Source organism: Sarcophilus harrisii, chromosome 2 (assembly GCF_902635505.1).
Source record: "Sarcophilus harrisii chromosome 2, mSarHar1.11, whole genome shotgun sequence".
In the NCBI taxonomy this organism is placed as follows: domain Eukaryota; kingdom Metazoa; phylum Chordata; class Mammalia; order Dasyuromorphia; family Dasyuridae; genus Sarcophilus; species Sarcophilus harrisii.
In genome coordinates, this window is record NC_045427.1 from 240,442,704 (window position 1) to 240,468,882 (window position 26,179).

The 26,179-nt window shown below is 36.8% G+C and overlaps 1 protein-coding gene across 1 annotated transcript in view; it reads left to right on the top strand.

Annotated features, from left to right (window-relative positions):
- The window catches only part of CDH4 (cadherin 4), a 1,212,105-nt gene that overhangs the window by 1,096,526 nt on the left and 89,400 nt on the right, over positions 1 to 26,179 (top strand). The window contains exon 8 of the mRNA XM_031949243.1: positions 21,044 to 21,181. Coding sequence (XP_031805103.1) covers positions 21,044 to 21,181 — 138 coding nt within the window. The remainder of the gene's footprint in view (positions 1 to 21,043; positions 21,182 to 26,179) is intronic.

A 26,179-nucleotide genomic window follows, 5' to 3' on the forward strand; every position in this document is an offset into this window, starting at 1 on the left:
ACACTCTCTCTCCACTTGGCAGGTAGAAATTGGGATAAGGGAATGGGCTCATGGCACTAATTTACAGTGGCTAAATTTCTAAATAAAATTATCATCAGGATCAATGTCTTCTTAACCATCCATTTCCCAGTTTTGCATCAATAACTTGCTTAAATGCATCCAGCTAAAACTGTCAAATAAATGCTGTATTTTTCTCTTATTTATATTCTTTCTAATAGATTTTTTATTACTTTTGATCTTTGCTCCATGAATGGTAACAAATAAAACAAACATTTACTTAACCAGCTATTATATGCAGAGGTCATTGCTAAATACTAACGAAGATCCAAGTTTTATATATGATAGTCTATATTCATATTGTTTTATTAAAGTCTAGAAAAGGGACAAAACACCACGAATAATAATATAATGGATTATAATAACAACAGTACATAATTAGCAAAATAGGTAGTTGCAGGACAAAAGTGATTGGAGAGTTCTGGAAAGTTGTTACTGATGGTGACTTGGAAGAGTCAGCCCAAGAAAGGCTGAATTTAGGGAAGGAATTGGTTTTACCCCAGGGATAAGTACTAAGTATGTCAGTCAATAAAAAATTATAAAGCACCTACATATGGAGGAACTGTGCAAAATTCTGGAGATTGAAGGGAGAAAAGGCCAAAAGATAGTCTTTCCCCTCACAAACTGTTCACAGTCTATTAGGGAGAGACAACATACTAAAAACTATGGACAAACAGGAAAGGACAAATTGGAAACAGTCAACATGACAAAGGCATTGGAATTAAGAGGGGTTGGGAAAAGCTTCTTGTAGGATGTTGGATTTTAGTTGGAATGAAGTAGGCTAGAAGACCCTATTAACATCTTTTGGTAAATATAAATTCCCTACCCCAACCATTTGTACAGCCCCAGACAGAAAGGATAGTTACAGTTCCTGTCTGTCATTCTTTACAGATACTTAAACACAAAAATTTCTGAGAGCACAACCAAATTGACCAACTTCTTTATATAGATATTAAATGCATTAAAAGATAAGCAAAAGAGCTACACTTCTCCAGAAACCATTTGCTTACCTATATCATAAAGAAGCCACTCCTATTTCACTCTCTCCCATCATCCAAAATATATAGTCCCAAGGCAAAATGATAGGTAGGCCAGTTATAACTAGGTTCCTACAGGCAAATCCCCTACTGCATACCCATTAGCGTCTCTCACCTCTGGATTACCACTATCTAATGTATTCCCCTTTGAACTGGGTCAACCCATTCTTGGTGTCACCCCCTTGACAGTACAGATTTTGCTTTGGTAGCCCAAAACCACAAATCTGAGGTTCTATTAATAGGAATCTAGTATTCAAAATGAGAGATATGATAATTCCATTGTACTTTACTGGTCAGAACACACCTGGAGTTTTGTGTTCAAGAGAACAATGACTGAGACATCTCAAAACTATGTCTCCATGTTTAGATGAACAGTTAAATGAGGGTAAGAAAACACTTTTAATTTTAAAAAAGAAAAAAATGAAGGTGAAGAAGAGAAGACCTAAGTCATGAGAGCCTTCTTAGAATATATGAAAGGTTATCGAATAGAAGAGAGAGTTGACTTCCTCTGTATTCCTCCAAAGGGAGCAAATTTTGGCTACTGCCTACTGGTTTCAGTTCAGTATGAAAGAGAATATTTTCATAATCAGATCTGTGCAATAATGGAACAGACTTCTTTATAAAATATTGAGTTTCCTGTCACTGAAAGAGTTCAGTCAGAGACTGGATGAAAATTTTTCACTTGCTTCAGAAAATATTCAGTCTAGATGACCTCCTCCTCAGAGATGTTGCAACAGAGACTCTTCTTACGGTGGCAGCTTGACTTGGATCAACTATAGGATCCCTTCCTACCTTATGAGTCTATGATTCCAAGTTGTGATACACGGAGACTTCTGGAGAAGATGTGATTAAGCACTTATTATTCCTTCTCTGTCTTCAGGGAGAGTTGGAAAAAATGGTATTTTCTGATAGTAGGCTTCTTTTAAGAACCCAGATGGAGACAGCTTTTGGGGATAACTTTTATTAATTTTGATCATATTGGGAATGCCTAGACCTTTCTCCCCTCAATGAACTGTTGTCTAGCTATTTTTTCACCAGTGATATTATTTTTTTAATCTAAGTATAAGATTTTTTGCTTAATCCCATTGAGTTTTATTTTATTAGATTTGACCTATAATTTAATCCAGCTAATTTGGGAAGGATTGCCTAAAGACAAGTATCATAATTCTCCAAAGTCTTTTCCTTCTCTAAGCTATACATTTCTAGGCTTTTTTTTTTCAATTGATCCATGGATAGCCCAGTTTCCATTTTCCCTCCTCATCTTGTTCAAGTTTCTATTTTCTTCCCTTTTTAAATTTTTTTAGGTTATAACCTGTACATTCATTTTTTAATATATTTCCATATGAGTCATGTTGGAAGAAAATAATCAGAACAAAGGGTGAAAATCGTGAGAAAGAAAAAAAACAGAAGAATAAAAGTGATAACAATATTCTTTAATCCATATTCAATCTCTGGATACATATAGCATTTTCCATCCAAAGTTTATTGGAATTGCCTTGGATCGCTGAATTGCTAAGAGTCAAGCTCATCACAGTTGATCATCACATAATTTTGCTGTTTTTGTATACTGTATACAATGTTCTTCTGGTTCTGCTCAGTTCATGTTATTTTTTCCAGGCTTTTCTGAAATCAGTTTGTTGATCATTTCTTATAGAACAATAATATATCATTACTTTCATATACCACAACTTATTCAGCCATTCCCCAAATGATTCCACTGATTTTCCAATTCTTTGCCACCACAAAGAACTGCTATAAACATTTTTGCACATGTGGGTCCTTTTCCCTCTTTCATGATCTCTGTGGGATACAGTACCAGTAGTGAGACTGCTGGATCACAGTGTATGTACAGTTTTATAGGATAGTTTGTGTCAAATTGCTCTCCAGAATGTCAACCTTCTATTTTCAAAGAAAACCATACCTACCATAGCATTCTCCTGATTTTATTTTCCTATATTGATTTTAAGGACATCTTATCCATGGAGTGAAGGTTGATAGAGCACCAGGCTTAGAGTCAGACAGAGTCATCCTTCTGAGTGCATACCTGGTCTCAGATACTGACAAGCTGTATGGTCCTGGACAAGTCACTTAACCCTTTTTGCCTCCAAATAATTGAAGGATGACTACACAAAAGAAGAATTAAATTTGTTCTGCTTAGTCCTTGAGAGGACAAGGAACCAAAGATGAGAGTTTCAGGAAATCTGATTTCAATTCAATGTAAGGAAATGGAAAGAAGTGCTTTGAGAGGTAGTGAGCTCTCCATCATTGAAGGTCTGCAACTAGAGATGGCATCATCACTTGACAAGAGTATCAGGCAATATGTTCCTATTTGGATGCAATCTGAAGTACATCTCCTTTGAGGTCTCTTCCAGTTTTCAGGTTCTGTAATTTTAAGGTGGTGGGGGGAACTCTCAAAAATGCTCTCTCCACCAGCTGCAGCCTCTTCTAGGCAGTTTTTGCTCTTTCTCCCAGGAGGGGTTCCCAAGGACAGTACCAGTCAGAATCTTTCTCAGATAACCATCTGAGAAAATCAGTGTCTACTGACAAATAATGGTGTTAAGCAAACCTTTGGGGAAATTGGAGAACTTTACATTAATCTCTGTTGAGTTATTTAACTGCTTTTCACTAACCTTTCATTCTGTTGAGTTTAATTAAATCTGATGCTTTCCCCAGCCATAACCTGTTCATTAATTCTTCAGATGTTCTTTTACATTCATCACTCAAGTATTGGCATATGTAATGGGGAGATATGCATTTAGCAAAAAGCAAGGGCATAGGTAATAGAAGCCAAATGAAGCTATTTACCCCAACTGAAGTCATTCTAAATATGAAATAATGAATTGCACCAGGTTTTTCTGCAATATAATTAGTTTACTAAGAACTAGCTGTCAAGTCAATGTGCAAAGAACTCCACACTTCTTTTGGTGCACGAAAATGAAGGCACCCTGCATGCAGACACCCCCGGGGTAATGATAACACAAAACAATGTAAATTTAGGTGTTTAAAGCTTTCCATAATTTGACAGCAGCTTACATTTCTAATTTCAATCCTTTATTCTATTTATCCTTTTACATACACTCTTATGTTCCAACCAAATTCATCTTTCCTCTGAAACCTTCCTAGAATACATGTCTCTTTCTCGTCTCCATCTGTTGAAATCTTCTCAGCTCAGGTGTGACCACCTTCATGAAGCACTTCTAGGTTCTTCCAGCTGAAAATACTCATTGTTATTCTCTTCCTTGTCCCTAATGACACCAGTCCCAAGTTGCACTTTAACATTTTCAAAACACTTTGTCTCATTTGAGTATGACAACAATCCTCAAAGACAAGGTATTATTATTCCCATTTTATAGATGAAAAAACTGAGACTGGGAGCTAGTAAGTTACTCACCTGTGATCACACAATCACTTAATGCAGTTGTCTCAGTGATAGAAAAAGATACTGGAGTGATTTGCCATTTTCTTCTCACTTTTTTACAGTGAGTATTAGATGAGGAATTTAAAGCCTTTTTCTTGATTCCAATCACAATTATGCCATGCTCTCCTTTTCCATTCTATTTTCCTTGGCATCAGGGACTATGCAATTTTTCATTATTTTCCTTCCCAGCCCTGAGCACAATGTCTGGCTCATAATAAACACATTAAATATTTTTTGAAAACGAAAGACCACTATGCTGGCTCAAATTCAAGGACCAGCATTTTCTCTCATGAAACACTGTATTCGTGTTATTCTCTCTCCCATAACTGGAGTGAATCTTCACTTGCCTTTCCACCTTCTCATCCCCTAAGAATTCATTCTAAACCCACTTGATCCATAAAATTCCAACCTTCCTTCAGAGACCTAGAGATTGAGAACTAGAAGGAAACTTTCTAGATTGCCTGTCTGCTGAATTGACATGTTTAAAGATCATTAGAATACAATAATCTAAGACAATCCCAAAGGACTCATGATGAAAGATGCTATCCGACATCCAGAGAAAGAACTGATGGAGTTTCCATGCAGATAGTAGAATACTATTTTTTATTTTATTTTTTTCATGAGCTTTTGGGGGGACCTATTTTTCCATATGTCTAATATGGAAATTTGTTTTACATGCTTGTACATATATAACTTAAAGCAAATTGCTTACTTTCTTAAGGAAGATTGTTGAGGGAAGGAGAGACAAAATTTGGAACCCAAATAAATTGTGGTATATGAATGTTATGGAATATTATTGTTCTGTAAGAAATGACCAGCAGGATGAATACAGAGAGGCTTGGAGAGAATTACATAAACTGAGGCTAAGTGAAATGAGCAGAACCAAGAGATCATTATATATGTCAACAACGATACTGTATGAAGATGTAATCTGATGGAAGTGGATTTCTTTAACAAAGAGACCTAATCCAGTTTCAATTGATCAATGATGGACAGAAGCAGCTATACCCAAAGAAAAAACACTGGGAAATGAATGTAAATTGTTTGCATTTTTGTTTTTCTTCCAGGGTTATTTTTACCTTCTGAATCCAATTCTCCCTGTGCAACAAGAGAACTGTTTGGATCTGCACACATACATTGTATCTAGGATATACTAGGACATATTCAACATATATAGGACTGCTTGCCATCTAGGGGAGGGGGTGGAGGGTGGGAGGGAAAAATAGGAACAGAAGTGAGTGCAAGGGATAATGTTGTAAAAAAAATTACCCTGGCATGGATTCTGTCAATAAAAAGTTACTATAATAATAAAATAAATAAATAAATAAATTTGGAACCCAAATTTTTAAGTTAATGTTTAAAACTGCCCTTACATTTAATTGGAAAAATTATATGGGGGGAGCAAAAAAATCATTATTGATATAAATCTAGATATTAGAGGTCATCTCGTCCAGCTCCTTCATTTTACAAATGAGGAAACTATAACCCAGAGAAGCTAAATGTTTCAACCCAGGTCATACAGTATTAGAAGAGCAGAGATCTGAACCAAATGTAGCCCTCTTTCTATAGCAATGTAATGGTACTTATGTCATGCAGAATTCTCATTGTTCTATGTGTTACTGATGCTTACAGTAGTGTGTTGTCATAGAAATAATACACATTTGGCTCTAGGACTCTGCTGTGCAGGAGGCAACAAGTCATTTCATCTCTCTAAGCCTCAATTTCCTCATGTGCTGAAAAATTGATAATAATCATTGAATGTCTTAGTTTAAAAAGGCATAAATTTTAAGCCATAAAGCAACCCTAAAAATCTTCTGTTCTAGTGTAGATTAGTATACTAAGGTCCAGAAAGTTGAAATGTTTCCTGAATCAGTCAATTAATCAATAAGCATCTATTCAATGCTTGCTATGTAGCAAGTACCTCATAGCTACCTCATGGAGTTGTAAGGGGAAAATTTCTTTTTTTGTAAGCAAAAAGTACAAGTTCATATCATTATCAGTAATTATGATGGAATTTCAGTAGCTCTTTGCTTAAGTGAAAAAGAAGGGAAAGGGTATATTAGGTAGGGGTGAGAGCCAGAGCAAATATGCAGAGGTGGTATCAGACATGTCTTAAGAGATGGTGAAGGGACCAGATAAACTTCATCAGAAATTTTGATTAAGGGAGTAATGAGAAATAAGATCAAAGATTGAGAAACTTTAATATTGAGCTAAGGTGTATGGACCTCACCCTGTAGATGACAGAGCTATTTCAGACTTCTGAGACAATAAAAGTCATGTTTGAAGAAGACAGATCTTGAAACTCGGGAAGAGTGAACCAGAGGAGAATTGAATCTAGGCTTTAGTGCAACTTCCTATTTATCTATGGAACAGAATGGTAGAGTGATTGAGAAAAGGGTTAAGTAGAGCAAGGAACTAAAAAGCTGAACTTGATATTAGAAAAACTCTAGTTTAAATGCCACTTCAGACACTTATTAGTGTGACCGTGAGTCACTTTATTTCGGTATGCCTCAGTTTCCTCAGTTGTAAAATATGAATAATCATAGCCCCTACCTCATAGGGGATTGTTGTAAGGTTCAAATAAAGTAAAAGCTTGTTTCCTCCCTTCTTTCTACTTTTCATTTCTCCTTTCCTCCCCTCTTCCCTCCCTTTCTTCCTTTCCTTCATTCATTTTATTCCTTCTTTCTTTTTTTCTTCCTTCCTTTCTCCAACAGTTGCCTCTCAGATGTGGAATATCTACAAATGGCCCAGAACAATCCTTCTCTTGATAGGACCTTATTTAACATTTTGGATGGGGAGAAATAAATCTTTCTAATACAGATTCACACTTCTTTTTCCTGGTCTTTGAAATGTTTAGAAGAGTGGGCTGCAATGCATCTGTGCTCCCGCTGAAGCCAGGAGAGGAACTGAGAAAGAGAAGTGTCAAATATTATAATCGTTCATTGCTCTAGATTTATGAACTAAAAAATAATCTTTGCTGTCTTTCCTTGCTCCCACCCCTTTCCCCTAGGCAGCTAGCCAGAGGAGCTAGTTCTATCTGAGAGTATAAAGTAGCTGGAATATTTTGGATCAAAGTCAATGCAGGAGAAAACAAATCAAGTTAAAAAGAATTGGGGGGGGGTGTCAGGAAGGACTGAAAGGAGGAAAACTAAGATTTATAGAACAAAGAACTATAATAGCGAAAGAGTCAGAGAACAAAGAGGAAAAGCAGATTTCAGCATGCTGTCAAATTATAGACTGTTTTTCAGATTTCAAATAATGTTATGGGTTCTTAGGTAATTATTATTATATTAGCAACTATTTTTATTGTTGTTGTTACTGGCTTCATGGACAAAAATCTGGTCTTCATATCAGGCAGATGTAGCATCAACTCTTACCTCTCTCACACACTGTGGCTATGTAATACTGAGTAGTCTGCTTACCATCTATAGTACCCCTATGTAATCCTTAAAAGTATAAGCTTTAAATAACATGATCTACATTGTTCCTAGGATCATAATATCACCATAGCTTTAAAGGTAGAAGAGATCTTAGAAGTCTAGGCATCCAATTCCCTAATAATTTTACTGATGAAGAAATTGTAAGTGACTTGTCCAGAATCACACAGATGAAGCCAGGGCCCCTACCATTAGAATTCCCTCTGCCAAAAAAAAAATCAAAGAAATCTGGGGTCTAGTCAAAAGTAACAATAATATTAACAACCAACTAAACATGTGTTAATTGCCTACTCTGATAATGCATCAGGCACTCTGCTAAGTTCTGTGGATGCAAAAATAAAATGAAGCAATCCCAAATTTGCAGAAACAAGGGGTATAAAATAAGGGTATAGGGACAGTAGCCAACCAAGTTTTTAAACAATCCTAAGGCATAAGGTTTAGGACAGAAGGGGCTGTAGGGATCCTCTAATCTGGGGGTTCTTAATCTTTTCTGGATTGTAGACCCTTTTGGTCATATAATAAAACCTATGGACCCTTTCTGGGAATAACGTTTTTAAATACATAAAAGAAAATACATAAATTTACAAAAGAAACAAATTATATCAAAATGTAATTATCAATTCAAGAATAAGGTTATTCAGGCCAATTCCAATAGACTTGTGATGGAGAGAGCCATCTGCATCCAGAAAGAGAACTGTGGGGACTGAATATGGATCACAATATAGCATTTTCACCTTTTTTGTTGTTTGCTTGCTTTTTTCTTTCTCATGTTTAGCTTTTTGATCCGATTTTTCTTGTGCAGCAGGATAAATGTGGAAATATGGATAGAAAAATTATACATGTTTAACATATATTGGATTGCTTATTGTCTAGGGGAGGGGATGAAGGAAAGAGAGGGAGAAAAATCTGGAATGCAAAGTTTTGCAAGGGTAAATATTGAAAACTACTTTTGCATGTATTGGGGAGAAGCTATTATTAGGAATAAAAAAAAAGAAATGCAGTTATCAAAATATTTTCTAAAAATAAATTTTAGACCCCAAGTTAAGATCCCCTGTTCTAGTCCAAATCCCTCAGAAAAGTATATGACTTCAGCTAGAGCATCTCTTGCCAGTCATTATTGGATGTTAAGAACCATTGTCATATATAATGCTTAAAAGTTTGTAAAGCACATCCCTTGTTGGAAACCGTCCATAATTGGGACTCAATAGATACCCTTTGCTGTTGATAATAACAACACAGTACTGATTGGAAAGGCAGTAGAAAAAGTTTAATGTTCCCCATCTGAAAGACTCAGCTTGATGAAGAGGCATATGTTGTAAAAGTGCACAAGTTTTTTTAGGACATCCAGAAGCCCAGTGTACATTATTGATAGATGTTCTGCAAAATTTAAATGTTGAGCTTTAGGGAGAAAGTTAAAACCCAAGAGACAATGAACTTGAGGTTTTCTCTCTTCTTGAACTTGAAAATAGCCAGATCACTTTTTAATGAATTTCACTACAGCCTAGTTGCTGATTCTGTAATTCACTCCAAAGCAGAGGTCAGGCTAAGCTCTATATACCCCTTCCTTTGGAGAGGAGCCCCTTAGCCAGAAGCAACAGGGTCAGGAGAGAAGAAATATGTCCATTCTGGGGTATTACTGACATGATTCTTTGAACTTTACTTCTTCCGCCTTGATCAGCAGTCCATTGTTTTTCAGCAGAAGTGACTTTTGAGAGGAGTGGGATTCTAAAAAGATTTTAAAATTTAAGCTGACCTCCTCTATCCATTTCTAAGCATCTCTCTTTCTCTTCAGATTAAATAAATATGAGAGTCTATGGTTATCCAGATATGAGGGAGAAAAACTTTTTTTAATCATACTATTTATAAAGATAAACTATTTTCTTACCTTCAAAACAAGGGGGAACCGGGCTAACCAAACATTGGTGATTAATGTACAAATAAAAATATTTCAGATAAGTAACTGAAATTGTAGATAGAATGGAGAACCAGACTAGGATTTAGAAAGAGCTGAATTTGAGTCCTGCCTCTTATTCAAGGTACCAGGTAATCCCAAGTTAAGTCATTTAACCTCTAAATAGTACTGTGGATAGAGTGCTGGCACCCTGGAATTAGAAACAACCATGTTCCATTGCATTCTCAGACACTGATTATCTATGTGATCCTGGGCAAGCCATTTTAACCTCTGCATGCCTCAGTTTCTTCAACTGTAAACAGTTGTAACAATTATAAAATTGTAAAATAATAGCACCTACTTCCCAGGACTGTTGTGAGGATCAAATGAAATAACGTTTGTAAAGCACTTAAGGTATAGTAGATGCTTAAAAAATGTTTATTGCCTACCTTTCCCTTCTCAATAGACCCAGGGAGTAGTCTAAGGCTAAGAGCTGAAGAGCAGCTACCAACATTGGTAAAGGAAGAGTTTTTTCATCTTTGCCAATGAATAAAGTCTCATTGAAAATGGCTAGGTCAACAGCACATTTAGTCTAAAGCAAGGATTAGAGACAATAATAAAAAATAAAATATATAATTCTGATTACATAAATTTGAAAAGCTTCTGCATAAACAAAATATATCTAGGAAATAGGAAAAATCTTTATATCAAAATTTTCAGATATATAAGATATACATATGTATATGTATAATATGTTTATGTCGTTAAAAGTTGCTATAAATATTTTTCATATTACTTAAAGAGAATATATTTATGTATACACAAATATACATACATGTGTGTGTGCATGGGCATATTTATATGTTTATACATATGTGTATATATGGCCAAAAGTCATTCCTCAATATCTAAGTAGTAAAAGCATATGAAAAATTCTTAAAAGAATTGTAAACGTATAACAAGCATCTGAAGGAACATTCTGAATCACTAATAATTTGAAATGCAAGTCAAAACATGCAACAAATTGGCAAAAATGACAAAAGATAGGAATACTCAGTGCTGAAGAGATTGTAGAAAAATAAAAACTTTGCTGGTGGAGGCATGAATAAGTACAACCATTTTGGAAACCAACTTAGAATTATGTTAATAAAGTAAATAAAATGGCCCTATATTCTTTGACCCAGAAATTCCTTTACTAGGCTTATGCCCCACAGAAGTCATTGATAAGAAAAAAGTCCTTATATATATATCAAACTATTTCAAACAGTATTTTTGTGGTAGCAAGAAGCTGGCAATAAAGCAGATGCCCATTGAAAGATGGATGACTAAACACGTTGCAGTCCATGAAAGTAATGGGATAGTATTGTCCTGTAAGATATGAGAAATATTATGAATACAAAGAAGCACACAGGAAATGACAGAGTAAGATAAGCAGAATCAAGATAATAAGGTATACAATGTTTATAATAATATAAGTGAAAAGAAAAGAACAGCAACCAGAAAATAATCAAAAGCAAATACTGAAAAATTACAAAAAACAAAGATAGATGAAGATATGTGAGAGGATACCTCTCTATTATTCTTATCTGCAGTGATAGTTCACAAGCACAACATAATGCATATATTTTCAGACTTTTTCAACGTATTCATCAGTTTTTCTGATTTTTTTTCCTCTTTTTTAAAAAAAAATTATTATTATATTGGATGGTTCTATGCAAAGTAGAAGGATTCTGGGAGAAATTTAGATGATGCAAAAACAAAGGATAGCAATAAAATTTTATTTCAAAAAAGAAAAATTGCTATGTGACTTTTACATTAATTTCATTGTAGTCTGTGTTGCTAATTCTGTGTTGTCCAATCAGAAAGAAAAAAAATTATTCTAAGCTGAACTCCAATCAGCTTGGCCTTAATATATTTAATATACTATCTCCTTCCAAACTTCCCCATTACTATCAAGGACACCACCATTCTCCTAGTCACCAGCCTTACAACTAAGGTGTCAACCTGAATTCTTCACTCTCTCATATCTTCATATCTAATCTGTCACCAAGTCCTGTCATTTTGATCTTTATAACATCTCTAGTATATGACCCTTTATCTCCTCTGATACTATCACCGCAGTGGGGCCAGCCTTCATATCTCACACTTTGATTATTGAAAGAACCCATTAGTTAGTCTCCATGCCACAAGTCTCCCCCCACCCCAAATCCATCCTCCACTCAGCTATTAAAGTTATCTTCCAATAGTGCAATTCTAATCATGTCACCTTTCTATTCAACAAACTCCAGTGGTTTCCTGACAACTCCACAACCATATATAATATTCTCCCTTTTAGTGCACCAAACCTTTCAAAACTTCCCCACCATTTTTCTAGGTTTCTTACATATTAATCCCCAACATCATGTCTTTATTAATATCGTTTGTTTTGCATCATCTTGATGTTCCAAATTAGGGGAAGGTTCTCTCTTAGGGAAAAATGGGTTTAATCTTAAGTACCATGAAGGCATCCATGTAGGGAACATATAGGGGAGCTATATGACACCATGAATGGAATGCTGGCCCTGGATTCAGGAAGAGCTAAATTCAAAATCGACTTCAGATATTTACTAGCTATGTGACTCTGGACAAGTCACTTACCCCTGTTTACCTCTGATCTGGAGAAGGAAAGGGCAAACATTTTTAGTTTACTAAGCATAGTACTTCTTTTATTCTCCAACTTCAGATAATTGCTTGGTAGAGCACTGTTGTAAAGGGGTCTGTCCAAGTCCAATTACATCCTGGATAGCATAGTAATCAGCATGTCTGATGCAGAAAAACCTGATAACCAATTAACTACAAATAATTAGAACATGTTAAATGATGTATTGAGAGAGGGGATATTGTCAGGGCAGTAGATTTCTGACTATGAATAGTGAGGAAGTTGACAGGTCTTGGGAATAAAATGAAGTGTCCATTTCAGACATTCCTGGACTTTTCTGGGATAGGAAGAAGGAGTTACCATCTTCCAAATATGTGGTCTTCAAATTACATCCCTTGCAACATAGACTAAAAAGACTGAAAAGTCTTCTGTTAAATATGAGCAAAGAAAGGTTAAATGATTTGCCTAAGTTAATATAGCTAGCAAGTGGCAGAGCCAGGACTTAAAGACAGGACTTATTTCCAATCATCCAAATAACCTCCCAGAGTCCCTGAACTTTGTTTTCACTATCCTCTCATTAAAAATTCACTTTTCTCTTGTGTTCCCAATGCCAGCTTCTCCTTATGATGAGTTGTTCTGTTACTTCCCAGAAGGAAGCAAGAAGACACTCACAAAATAGAATTTGCTCTAAGATGAAAATTAATCCCATTTTTGACTCTTCATCAGACTATTAATACTTGTTATCTCACCCTGTAGTCCATTATGTGTGATATTCTATGTGCCACCCACTTGCCTTTCCACAAATTGCCGCTCCCATCTTAACTGAAATGCTCTTTACGTCATTTATACTTTACATTCATACTTTAGAATCCCTAGCTTCCTTTAATGCTCATTTCAATTTCTACTTTCTGCAAGAATTTTTTTCCTGATCTCTCTAGTTCTTATTATTAGTTATTGGTGTTCTCTTCTTCACCCCCAATTTACTTTGTACAATTGTGTGTATATTTCATTTTTATTTATTTTTACACTTATTGTTTTGCATCCATTCACCCCTAGCAGAATTGCTTGTTTTGTACAACAATCAGCTCCTTGATTGTTAATTTTTCTTGTTATTGTCTTTGCATCACCACATTTAGTAGCACGTCTAACATATCATATGGATTTTATGAAATGATTATTGAACTAAATTAGAACTGAAGGGTGACTGGATATAAGTAGAAGGTTCTCTTTTCCTTCCTTATGAAAAATCAGGGAGTGAAAACCATGAGCTCTAGACCTAATTCATATCATAAGACATCTAGTGAGATCTCCTATGGACCAGACCATAAGCTAAGCAGAATAAAAATGAATAAGACCTAAGCATTTCAAATACTGATAACAACTTGTGAATCTATAGAACTTTGAATTTTATAAAGCATTTTCCTTCCAACATCACTGGGAGGTAGGTTGTACAAGAATTATTGTCCTTTTCCAGATGAGGAAACAGACTCAGAAAGTTTAAATGACTTGTCTGAGGTCATATAACTAGTAAAGAACAAAGCTAGACTCCTCAAATCATAGATCTCAAGTTGAAAGGGACCTCAGAGATCATCTGGTCCTTTTTATTTCACAAATAAAAAAAGCCCAGAAAAGTTCATTGGCTTATATAGGCTTACACAACTATAGTAGTAAGTTTAAGCTACTAAAGCTAGTCTTCCTCTTGGGTATAAGTAAATGAGTCTGCAGGATGGGCAGTTCCCATATAAATGAGAATGTTTCCACATATGTACCAGAATATGTTGACTCCTAGGAATACTGAAATACTTGGCAGAAAAAATGTTAAGATTCCTAACGCCTACATTTTGGATTGAGTGTCTTTGATTGTCTCTTTCCATGCTTTATTTATTCCCTCATCAAAGAAGAGAAACTCACAATGCCTGCCCACTGATTGCCTTCTAATAACCAGCTTTTCCATTTGGTCAATAAACAAGTTTGCCACTGCTGCCATTAAAGGCGGCTATATATCTTCCAAGGAAGTCCTTCCCAACACAGATTTGCAGTTTAAAAAAAGACTGGGTTTGAGGATGAGAAAAGTTACACTGGGAGGAAGGGAAATAAACAGAAACTTGACCTGTGCTTTGGGAACTTACAGATTCATGGGGAAATAGAGACTGAGGGGAAGAGGCTTTACACTAGCAAAATTATTCATTGTGGTTGAGTTTTTGTGGACTTTTTACTTAAAGCCCACTTTTTCTTAAAGGTCCTGGCTTTATCAGGACAGTCTTACCCTGAAGCAAAGAAAAAAAGCCACTCGCCAAGATTTGTGTGAAAGGAACTAAAATTCCCAACTACTTAAAACATATTTCTGACTAGTTTGCTATAATGCTGAAGATATATAGTAGGTATTTAATAAATACTTAATAAATAAATAATAGATACTAAATAAATACTTAATAAATAAATACTAGTTGGGGGATACAATATGGCATAGTAGAAAGAAAGGCACCTAGATAGCACAGTAAATAGAACACTCCTGGTATCAAAATTCATATTCCTAAATTCAAATCTGGCCTCCAATACTCAGTTGTTGTGTGACCCTAGGCAAGTACTTAACCTTATTTGCCTCAGTTCTTCATTTATAAAATAATCTGGATAAGAAAATGGCAACCCACTTCAGTATCTTTGTCAAGAATGCCCCAAATGAGGTCACAAAGAGTTGGACACAGCTGAAGCAAGTATTCTTTACCAAATAAGGGTCATCTATGGTCTAAGCATTTCCCCCATGGTGGATGTTTCATAACCACTCCTAAAAGGAGGAAATCTTATTTTGTACAAAGTAAGAAAAAATTGGAAGGAAAATGAAAAAGATGTTTTCAAAGTTAAACGCTGGTCTTCTTTCAGAGGATCTGATTTATCTGTGGAAATTTTCCTTGAGGGGAGGGAGTTTGCCATGAGTGATCCATAGACCAAAGTCAGCTAAAACTGGAAGAGAGCTGACATGGCCTACATCTGGTACACACAGCATGGGTATGGGTGTGTCACACAGATAAAACAACTCTTTCCCCAGAGGCTACCTGGAATGCTGAGAGTTCACATTCAAGTCTGCATGACAAGGTCACAAGCCTAACAATTGGTGTTGACATGAACCCAAACCTGATTTTTCTGTGTCCCCAGCTAGTAGCAAAGAAGTAAGACCAATGCTGTGAGCAATCCCTGTGGTCCTCCAGCACTTCAATGGAGAAAGCTGTGAATCATGACCTCCAGATCCAGTGGCTGTGGATAAGGTCAGACAGCAAAGAAAGTAGAAAGAGGAAATTGGAAAGAGTGTAGGAGAACTGGGAATTAGAGGTGGGCCTTGTTAGCCTTTCCATAGATGAAAACAAAAGAACATCTTACTTTTCTTGGGGTCTTGATGTTCTGTGCCTCTGAACATTCCCTTCTACCCCCACCTCCCCCACCCCCATCCATGGCCCACATTGGAAAGACCAAACTTCAATTCACATCATAGCTTTCTGTACTGGTTTATTCTGTTAACTATTTCTTTATGTCTCCCTATTTCCTGACCAAGCTGAAATAAATGCATTTTTAACAATAAGCAGGAAGTGTTCACTCTTTGTCTGGAAAGATAGTATTTTTTTAACAAGCTAATGTCGGCATCAGTTATTGGATATTGTTAACATTCTCTAGATAGTGCAGAATGAAATGTTAAGGAAACCTGGCATCTTTCTCTGTCTCTCCCATTAAGTTATTTTATGATCTTAGGTAATTTATACAACTTCTCTGTGCCTCAGTTTCCACATTTTGCTCAAATGAGCATATTGAATGAAATTCATCTTCCCATTTCTTATTAACTTGTATTGAAGATCAACAAAGAATGTAAAAGTTCTTGGGTAATTATGGATAAATCAAAAAAGCAATTATTAAGTACTTCTAATGGGCCAGGCAAATGGGGTTTGTGAGGGAGATATGCTCAGTGGAATGGCAAGGAGAGAGCTAAGAAATGGTGTAGTGGGTCTAGGTCCGGCAAAATAAGGTAAATGTTTCTATGAATCTAGAAATTTATTAGTATAGCCTTGATTTTACTTTGGCTTTTGCATACTTGCTTGGCTAATTGTCTATTATGTACTTTTTAACTTTGACCATCATTTTTATTCTCTATATCTCTGTTTAGGCAATGCTCTTCCCCACATACTCATCACCCCCAACCTTTCCAGAAATCTTGATTGCCACACTTCCTATCTCTCCAGTTAATTAATCTCATTGCAAGAATAATTCATTAGGTGAGCTATAGTGGGGGGGTTTTCCTGCTCCTCTACTAGTCACCTGACATCTGCCTCTAGAGAGTTCTCTTAAGAGGATAATTGGTATAACATGATGAGGAGCTAGTGTGGGGTAGCATCCCAGAAAGCTGATAATGGGATCCCAGGAGTCAGTGCTCCCACAAATCAGCAGGATCTAGCATGTGATGTGGCAAAATGCCAGATTAGCCAGGTAAGGGTCACAACCAAGGAAAACATTGAGAGATATCTCATAGAAACAGTGTAATATGCTAGAAGGGACATGATATTGCCTTGATCAGGGAGACAGGACAGTTGAACTGGGAAAGCAGGAAGACAGAAGTCTCTGATATCCTTAATGAAGGCATTAGCCTGTCCTCCAAATGAGATGCCTTGGGCAGCATAAAAAGCATCTTCAGGGAAAACTAAGGCCTGACTAGAATAAACCAGCACTTATAATGCAAGTGTGGTGTTGGAGAACCCGGTAAAACATTGTTTTGCATGACTTTTATGAAAATATTACACATAATTTCACATGCAGTTTCTTAAATGGGCTGGGGGGTAGGGATAAGGGAGAGAATCTAGAACTCAAAGTTTTTTAAAAAATGTAAAGTAATTGTTTTAAATGTAACTATGGGAAATATTAAATAAATAAATAAGAAAATAGACACTGGGGAGCCATTATACCTGGGTGGTTTCCTGTATCTATCTGTTTTTGTGTTTCCCTATGCCATGTGAATTCCAGAGCAAAGTCTTATGTACTGGGGATTAAGGTGCTCAAAGTCTTGGACACAGAAACCATCCTTAAACAATGATTGGATGTTATAAAGTCATTGAAAGCTGCATCTGTGATAATACCTTCTGAGCCCCAAGTTATTTTTTTCATATGTGCCTCTATAGAGAAGGATAATTGATAAGAGTAGGTCAGTAGAAGAAAAAGGAGAGTCATTTATTCTTCTACACATTTAGTTTCCTATTAGTACAATTATGGAGAACTGATTATGTCTATTTAATTTGAGGTTCTCTACTCTAGCACTTTTGAAAGTTCATTCCACATAATCAATTCCCAGAACTCATTAACTGATCAAATAAGGACTTTGAGGTTCTACTTTGTAGGAGCAAGCAGTAGAAATCATCCAAGCATAAAATGTATTTCTTCCTCAGCTTCAAGTGAACAATGCCTAACTTGGCATCCAGATACAAAGGAAGAAACTTAGTGATTATAAGCAACTTGGGAAATGTAGTATGGCAAATAGAGCTTGTTATAGTCTGACTTTCCCAATTATCTCTTATTTAACCTCTTTTTCCTCTTATGTATGTAATCTCATTACATCATCAAAATAATCTTGAGAGGTGAATATTGTTATCTCTCTTTTACAGATGAATAAACTGGGACTCTGAAAGTTTAGGAGTTCCACAAGAGGGACTTACTTCACATGATAGATATGATACTAGGAAACTTGAAACTGCTTCCAATACCTCCTAGCTGCACAGTCCAGGGCAGGTCCTTTAATCAATCTCATTTTCAGATTCCTCATTGGCAAAAACAAAAAAAAACCCTACTTACTTAGTAGTGGGAGGCCACAAAACTCCCTAAAGAAGGGATGAATCATTCCAGGTCAAAAATGAAATAGACCCAGTCTTATCAGTGGTGGGATTAGGCCCATGAGTGACTTTTGTATTTCTCCTGCAAAATAGGGAGATCATATCTCCCCCCAAAAAAGAAAATGGTGTACTATGGAACTACAGAAAAAACAAGCATACTAATAATGTGTTTTTAGTGGAGCTGTGGATCTAAACTTTTCAGAAATTATGCAAGAAGAATCAACTTAAATTCATTTAAGTTGACCCAGAGATATCATTACTGACAATATACTCCAAGGAGGGCAAAGACAGAAAGAAAGATCACATATGCATGTGTATATATGTATAAATGCATATATATAAACATATTCATGTACATACTTATACATACATTTATATATTATAAGCTATTCATGGGTAAAAATAACGATAACTAGCATTTATATAGCACCTTAAGCTTTGCAAAGTAATTTACAAATATTATTTCATATGATCCTCACAACAAGCTCCAGACATAGGTGTTATTATTATCCCCTTTAAACAGATGGGAAATCTAGACTGAGAAAAATTAACTAACTCGCCCAGTATCTCACAACTAGGGAATGTCCAAGGATAGATGTGAACTCAGATCTTCTTGACTTCAGGTTAAGTTCTCTATCCACTGCAGTGACTTCCTTTTTAAGCTGCATTACAGAACTTTTTGTAACCTAAATTAATAAAAAGATAGACAGATAGATAGATAGATAAAACTAGAAATAAAATCTGTGTCCATCATTTGGTGAATAGTTGAACAAATTGTGATATATAAATATAAATATTATTGTACCTTAAGAAAAAAAATCAAATATGAGTAAATTCAAGAAAAATTAGGAGACTTGTTTGAATTGATTCAAAGTATGTAAGCAAAATCAGATATCATTAAATATCTGATTTCACTAATCACTAGATATCACAAAAGATATCATTAAAATGAAGGGAGGGAGGGAGGGAGGAAGGAAGGAAGGAAGGAAGGAAGGAAGGAAGGAAGGAAGGAAGGAAGGAAGGAAGGAAGGAAGTGAAGGGAGGGAGGGAAAGGGAAGGAAGGAAAGAGGAAGAAAAGGAGGGAGGGAGGAAGGAAAGGAGGGAGGAATGAAGAGAGGAAAGGAAGGAAAAGAGGGAGGGAGAAATGAGAGAAGGGAGGGAAGAGGGTAGGAAGGGAGGAATTTAACAGATAGAGATTGTGATTAAGTTCATTCCAGGTATACTACATATTATGAAGGTAAGTTTTAAAGAGAGAAAATGATGAATCCTCTAGTTTGTCCTGAGCATAAAGCATATGAAAAGAGTATAAATCAGGTCTCTCCCCAAAAAAGCTAAGATTCTTGAGGCAGAATCTGTAGTTCTGCTGCTCATGTTTTTCTCTCTTCAGTACCTAACATAGGGTCCTGTTAGCCCAGACATTTATGGGTGTTGATGATATTGTATCAAGTTCATAGGGGTTAGAGAGTTAAAATGGTTAGGAAGTACCCTGCTCCCCTAATTCCTTGGAGTTCAAATATTCACTGAGAGATATTTCCAAAGCAGGGGAGAGTCCTATTCTTTGACAGAACCAACTTGGAATTATTCTTCTGCCAAATCCTAAATTTCTCTTTGAAAAATGATTTGGGAAAATAAAGGATAAGGAAAAGTATATTGGTATGCAGGTGCTTTTAATTAGAAGACACCTTAATTCTTTAGTGCTACAGAAAAATCCAGCCCTTTGGTCCATTATGAGCTCAGGTTCAAGGTTGACCAGACTCATTTTTCAACCATTAGTCTGGAAAAGGTATGTGAAAAAAGCTAGATCTTCTGAGCTGAGATGGAAATTTAGTCTTATATACTCCCAGTGAGGGTTAGAAGGAGAGGAAAAGTAAGAATTCTTCAATGCCTAATAAAATACATTCATTCCATCAAGGTTTATTTGCTTTTTAAAAATCACACCTGTGCCTGAATGCTAACTGCTCCTTCAGGATGAAGTTTTCAAACAGAAATTGTACTTGGCTCTTTGCACCTGCAAGAAAAGGGGGCAGGTTGATATTTGGAAGTTGGTAGGGGATTGTAAGGTTTAGGCTTTTTTTGTTTTAGGGTTCTATTTTCTTTTACATTTCTGACCTGAACTGAATTTGGACAGGCTTAAAAACCAAAAAGGACATTTCTTTCAGAGAATTCCCAAGACAATAACTATAGATTTCCTACCTAACTTTGCTGATTTCCTCAAAAAAAAATCAGCTAAGCTGTTGAGGTTTTTTCAAAGAGAATACAAAATCTGAGTTCTACAGTGTTCACCACTCAGTTTCCAGACTTCTTTTGGTATTCTAGCTGTGGTCTGTGATATATCTAAGCATACACTTCTTACCCAGCATACCATACCATGCTTCCCCTATCTTGACCTTACTCACTACAGTTAATCAAATAAGATAATATTTGTAAAGAGCTTAGCACAGTGCCTAGCACATAGTAGGTACTATATAAATGCATAATCCTTCTCTTCCCATCCCTAAATGAATGAGATTGTCCTTCAGAAAGGAAACATAAACAGGGAGAAGCTTATTGAGAACCTCTAGACTTTTAGGTCAAACTACATGAACAAGAAATGTCTTTCCTGAGCCCCATTCCATGGAATTATTTTTCTTTGTGAAAGCTCAACACTAGAAAACAAAATGAACTGGACTGACTGGATTTTCACACCCCCTCCTTTTCTTTCTAGAAAGTTCAGCAATACACAGTCATCGTTCAAGCCACAGATATGGAAGGAAATCTTAACTACGGCCTCTCCAACACGGCGACAGCCATCATTACAGTGACAGATGTGAATGACAACCCGCCCGAATTCACCACGAGCACTGTAAGTACCAATCCATCAGCGCAGTGATGCATGGATGAGCTCTGTGTTTGTTATTCATGGACGTTGGATATGGCTTGTCTCTGTTTCCCTGTTTGGCAGATAGAAGGGACTTGATAGATAACAGTATAACAAAGACTTGGAGCAAGAAAGGAGAATGATTCATGAAGCAGCAAAACTCTAGGGCCACCAGTACCTCTGCAGCGTGGAGGGGAGTAGGAGCCGGGGTTGAGGAGGCGAAGATCTGATTGGGGCAAGGCAGATCGGACGCTTTGCTGGGATTGGTAGCAACCTAGTGGCGTTTGTCACACATGAAGGATGGCTGGAGACTGGAGTTGTTCCTGGGATAGAGTGGCTTGGATACTATTTCAGAAGCACAAATAGTTTGAGTGGTGATGTTTGGTTTGCCGGAGCAATGAGGATCTCACACAGTGTTTATCAACTGTGCGTGATAGTTCTGCGTTTGTGTGAGTCTGTGAGTGGTAGGATAAACACGGGGGAACTCTGACCAATGGAATTTTAGCCACATATTCATAGAAAGGTAATTACCTCTCCAGGATTTGTCCTCTGGCTGGCTAGCTGGCCAAGAAAAACTGCAGGAGACTGATGCCTGCTCTCTGGTTGCTTTAACCTTCAGAATCTGCCACCCCTTCATCAGGCAGACCATATTTTCACTTGTTTCTCTGCCTCCTGCCCTGATCGATTGCTTGGGACCTGGGAGAGTCAGATTACCCAAAAACAAACTTCTTATAGAAGATGATAATCAGACACCTGTATAATCCACTATTGATATAAATATTATATTATATTTAGTGATATAAATATTATATATTATATTTCCAGAATAATATATATTCTGGAAAATAGGAAAGGTAGGAATGGAGGAGAAAGAAAATATAGAATGATCTTGAATATAAAGCAAACTTTCTCAAGTCTTTACCCCCATGGCCATGGTAATGGCCATCATCATCAAGGAGCAAAAGAACATAAATTACGAGGAAATAGTCAGTCAATAGATTTATTAAGTACCTACTATGTGCCTAGCACTGTGTTCATTATTTCTGTGTGGGCTACAAAGACACCTGAATATCTACATGCTATTTACTAGCTATGTGACCATAAGAAAAATCATGCAAGCTTACTCAGTTTCAATTTGCCTTCTGTAAAAGTAGGAATCTTCCCTAAAGGCTCTCAAAGAGCCAACATTCCATGGTCCTATTGGTATATCTATGGAGAGTAAGTTAAAAGTTTTGGATTAAAGGGAACAAAGCTCTTTTGGATGAGATAGAGAACTAGAATCAACCACTCAACTCACAAGCAATTAAGTGCTTACTATATGCTAGACACTGGAGATACAAAAACAAAAATGAAGCAACCCTTTCCTGTAAGGAGTTTGCATTCTACAAGGAGTCCTTGTCCAACACCACCATTTTGTAGTTGGGGAAACTGAGTCTGTAAATTTGTCAAATGGCAGGTAATGTCAGGAGGATCAAAAGAAGGAGGAGGAGGGGGAGAAGAAGAGGAAGAGAAAAAGAAAAGAGGAGGAAAACAATGGTTTGAATCTAGTATCTGTCCATTATGACTTGTGTGATCTTGGGTTAAAAGAAAACAGCCCAGGTTTTGGAATGAAAAGACCTGGCTTCGAACAAAACTCTTGTCAATTATTACTCCTATGACCTTGGATAAACTGAATCATCTCTCTAGGTTTCATTCTCCTTATCTATAAAATGAGATACTTGGCCTAGATGACTTCCTTCTAGCTCAAAATCTATAATTTAACTTCTTTGAGACTCAGTCTCCTGAGTGAAATACTCACTTGTTATGTGACCTTGGGCAAGTCACTTAATCCTGTTTGCCTCAGTTTCCTCATCTGCAAAATGAGCCAGAGAAGGAAATGGCAAACTGATCCAGTATCTTTTCCAAGAAAACTCCAAATGAGATTAAGAAGAGTCAGACATGGCTGAAACAACTGAGCAAAAACAACAGTAGTAATGGTGGCAGTAGTGGTGGTGGTAGTAGTAATGATAGTTCACATCTCAGTAATTTACAAAGTGCTTTTCTCTTGACAGCCCAGTGAGTCAGGTAGTATTAGTATTATTAGTCCCATTTTAGAGGAAAAGACTGAGGTTCAAAGAGCAAGGAGAGCTGTTCATGATCATACAATGTTCTCCTTTCTCATCTCTTCCTCCTGGTTTCCTGGCTTCCTTCAAGTCCCAACTAAATTCTGATTTTCTACAAGAAGCCTTTCACAGCCTCTCTTAATTCTAACAGCCTTCTGTCTGTTAATTATTTCCTACTTATTCTATATGTAGTTTATATGTATGTTTGCTTTCTATCCCCCCATTCACCCAAAAAATCGTGAGATCCTTGAGGACAGGAACTATCTTTTGCCTCTTTTTGTATCCCCAGTGCCTAGCACATAATAGATGCTTAATGGTCTTTATTGGCTCAATAATTAGTAAACATAAGAGTAGAGTTTCTGAATCCAAGTCTAGGTGTTTTCTTTCTTTCTTTTCTTTCTTTTTTTTTTTAATTATTCCACATTTCCTTGCAACTTTAATCTCCATTTCTTGGAGAAGTTCCAGAACTTCTTGTGGAAGAACTTTCCTCAAATAAAAATATTAAATTCTACATGTGATGTGTGGAAGATATATCCTACCCAGAGCACAAAAACTGTATATACCTTAGCGTGGTGGGCAAGTGTACTATTGAAGTCTCAGGTGTGAACCTGTCACTGGATGCCTTGTGACAACCACTGTCTTCTGTTAAGCATTTGAGTGAAAAAGGAATGCCATCTAGTGGGAAAATGGTGAATCATCCAGTAGTGGAGCCCTGAAATTCCTCTGGAGTGGGCCTAATTCAGATCCCCCCAAACAGTGGCAGCCTGAGGGATTGTCCGTCCTGGCCCCAGCACCTAAAGCTTTCAAGAGTGGGAGGAGAAGAGGCGGATGAGAAACTAATCTTTTACATAAAGCTAGCTCTGAGAAGCTCAGTCTGAGTTTGCATCAGACCCATGAAAATGGAATCAGCCAGGGAATCAAGTTAAATGGTTTGGAAAATGTTGATCTCCCCCTACTTGAAGACTTGTTTTTTATTTGCTTTTCCTCTAATGAGGAAAAAGCAGGAAAAGGAAAGCAGGATTGACTTCTTAAAGCTGAAATCCCTGAGGGCATAACTTAAATGGTGGGGGATTTACTGGGCCATTATCCTGGGGCCTTCTGGAAAGTGACCCCTCTAATTTATTCCAGGGGGCAACAGAATCTCATCTCAGGCAGGTACAGAAATCCCATCTGGGTCTTTTCCCCATGACTGGCACAGGTAAAAAGTTTCCGCTTGTTAATTCACTTTAAATAATGAGACAGAGCTGAACAAGATTTCTACACTTTCTACTTCTTGGCCTCTTTGGGGCCTGAAATGCATTTTTATGCCCTGGGAAATGGCCCAGAAAAAAAAAATAAAAAACAAACTGGCACTGCACTGAAACTCATTGCGTTTTTAAGGTTAAAATATGATGATTCAAGAACAAATGCCATCCGCATTCAGAAATCCACATTTCGGATACAAAAGCAAAACAGCCATTCAGCTCATTATAAAAAAGGGGGGCTACACTTGGAAAGTTGCCAGGACAGCAGGAGAGAAAATGAGGATTTTCTTCCCTGGTGAAGCACACCAGCTCATCCCCTTCAGGGGTTCTTAATTCCTTGTCATTCAAAGGGAGAGTTCTTTGGGCTCCCTGCAGATAGTCCCTCTCCCTTCCCATCCTCAACTCTTGGTCCTTGCTGACTTTTCTTGATTCCACTGTCAGGCTGCTCACCCCCAAGGAGAATGTTCTAGCCTAGCAGGAAGTAAGAAAGAAAGATTATAGCAGACCTGTGAGGATAGGAGATTGTCGTTGGTAAGAAAGAAATGAATTTGCTTCTCCTTCTGAGATGACAGGCCTGTCTCTAGGGCAACAGTAACTTCTCAGTTACTTTAGTGCCCAAGCCCAGGCTTTACCAGGTTTGTTTTCGTCAGTTTGATTTTGGCAAGGAAAGACTTGGGGAGGAGGACTAAAGAAGAAATTAAAGAGGATAAAATCAGAAAGAGATACTGAGAAATAATAAATCTGAGAAAGAAATCTACAAGGCAAGATAGTGGCTCCTCTGCCTCTGACTCCAAAATCATCTCCTTTTTTACAATAAAATTTTATTGTTGTAGTTTGTTTTTATAACATCTATTATTTCCCAATGTATTACCACCCCCTCCCTCTCCCAGAAAACTAACCTTTATAATCAAAGTATAAAAAGGGAAGAGGAAAGTACAACAGATTAATAAATCTGTTCCAAAAAGTCTGATATTTATAGTGTTTTGGAAGGCTCTTTTCCAATTTAATTCAATTCAGTAAACATTTATTAAGTGCCTACTATGTGCCAGGCACTGTGCTAACTGCTGAAGATATTTTTAAAAAGGACAATCATTGCCCTCTAGGAGTTTACAATCTAAAGGGGGGATACAATAAAAAAGAAGCTGAAAAGGTGGGGGCTTCTGAGGCGATGTTAAAACCAAGCAGAACTCCTCATGGAAAATGGAGTTATCTGGAAAGATCTGTTGTTCTTCCTTCACTCTGAAGAGGACCATGACATAGAGAAAGGTACTGTCCTGACCTGCAAGTAATTTGGATTTAAGTGAGGCAGGGCTGCTCAAAGTCTTCTCTTGAAGGCTTTATTGCTCCATCCTCCAGCCCTTCAATCAGATGGGACAAACTTTGAATATCAAAAACTAAGTCAATCAATTTGATGAGATTTCAGGTGATCAGCTTATCTAAGGTGAGGGTGACATTTCTTTGATTTGAAACTGAGCAGAGCCACTAGTGGAAAAAAGTGGAAAATTCATATTTCTTCTATGGGATGACAGGATTTTGCAGTATTCACTTCTAATTACTTTGTTGTTATTATTCTTCTAGGGTGCTGGGTGGACAGAGATATAATGAAGGAAAAGATAGGAGGGATAAATGAATCACAT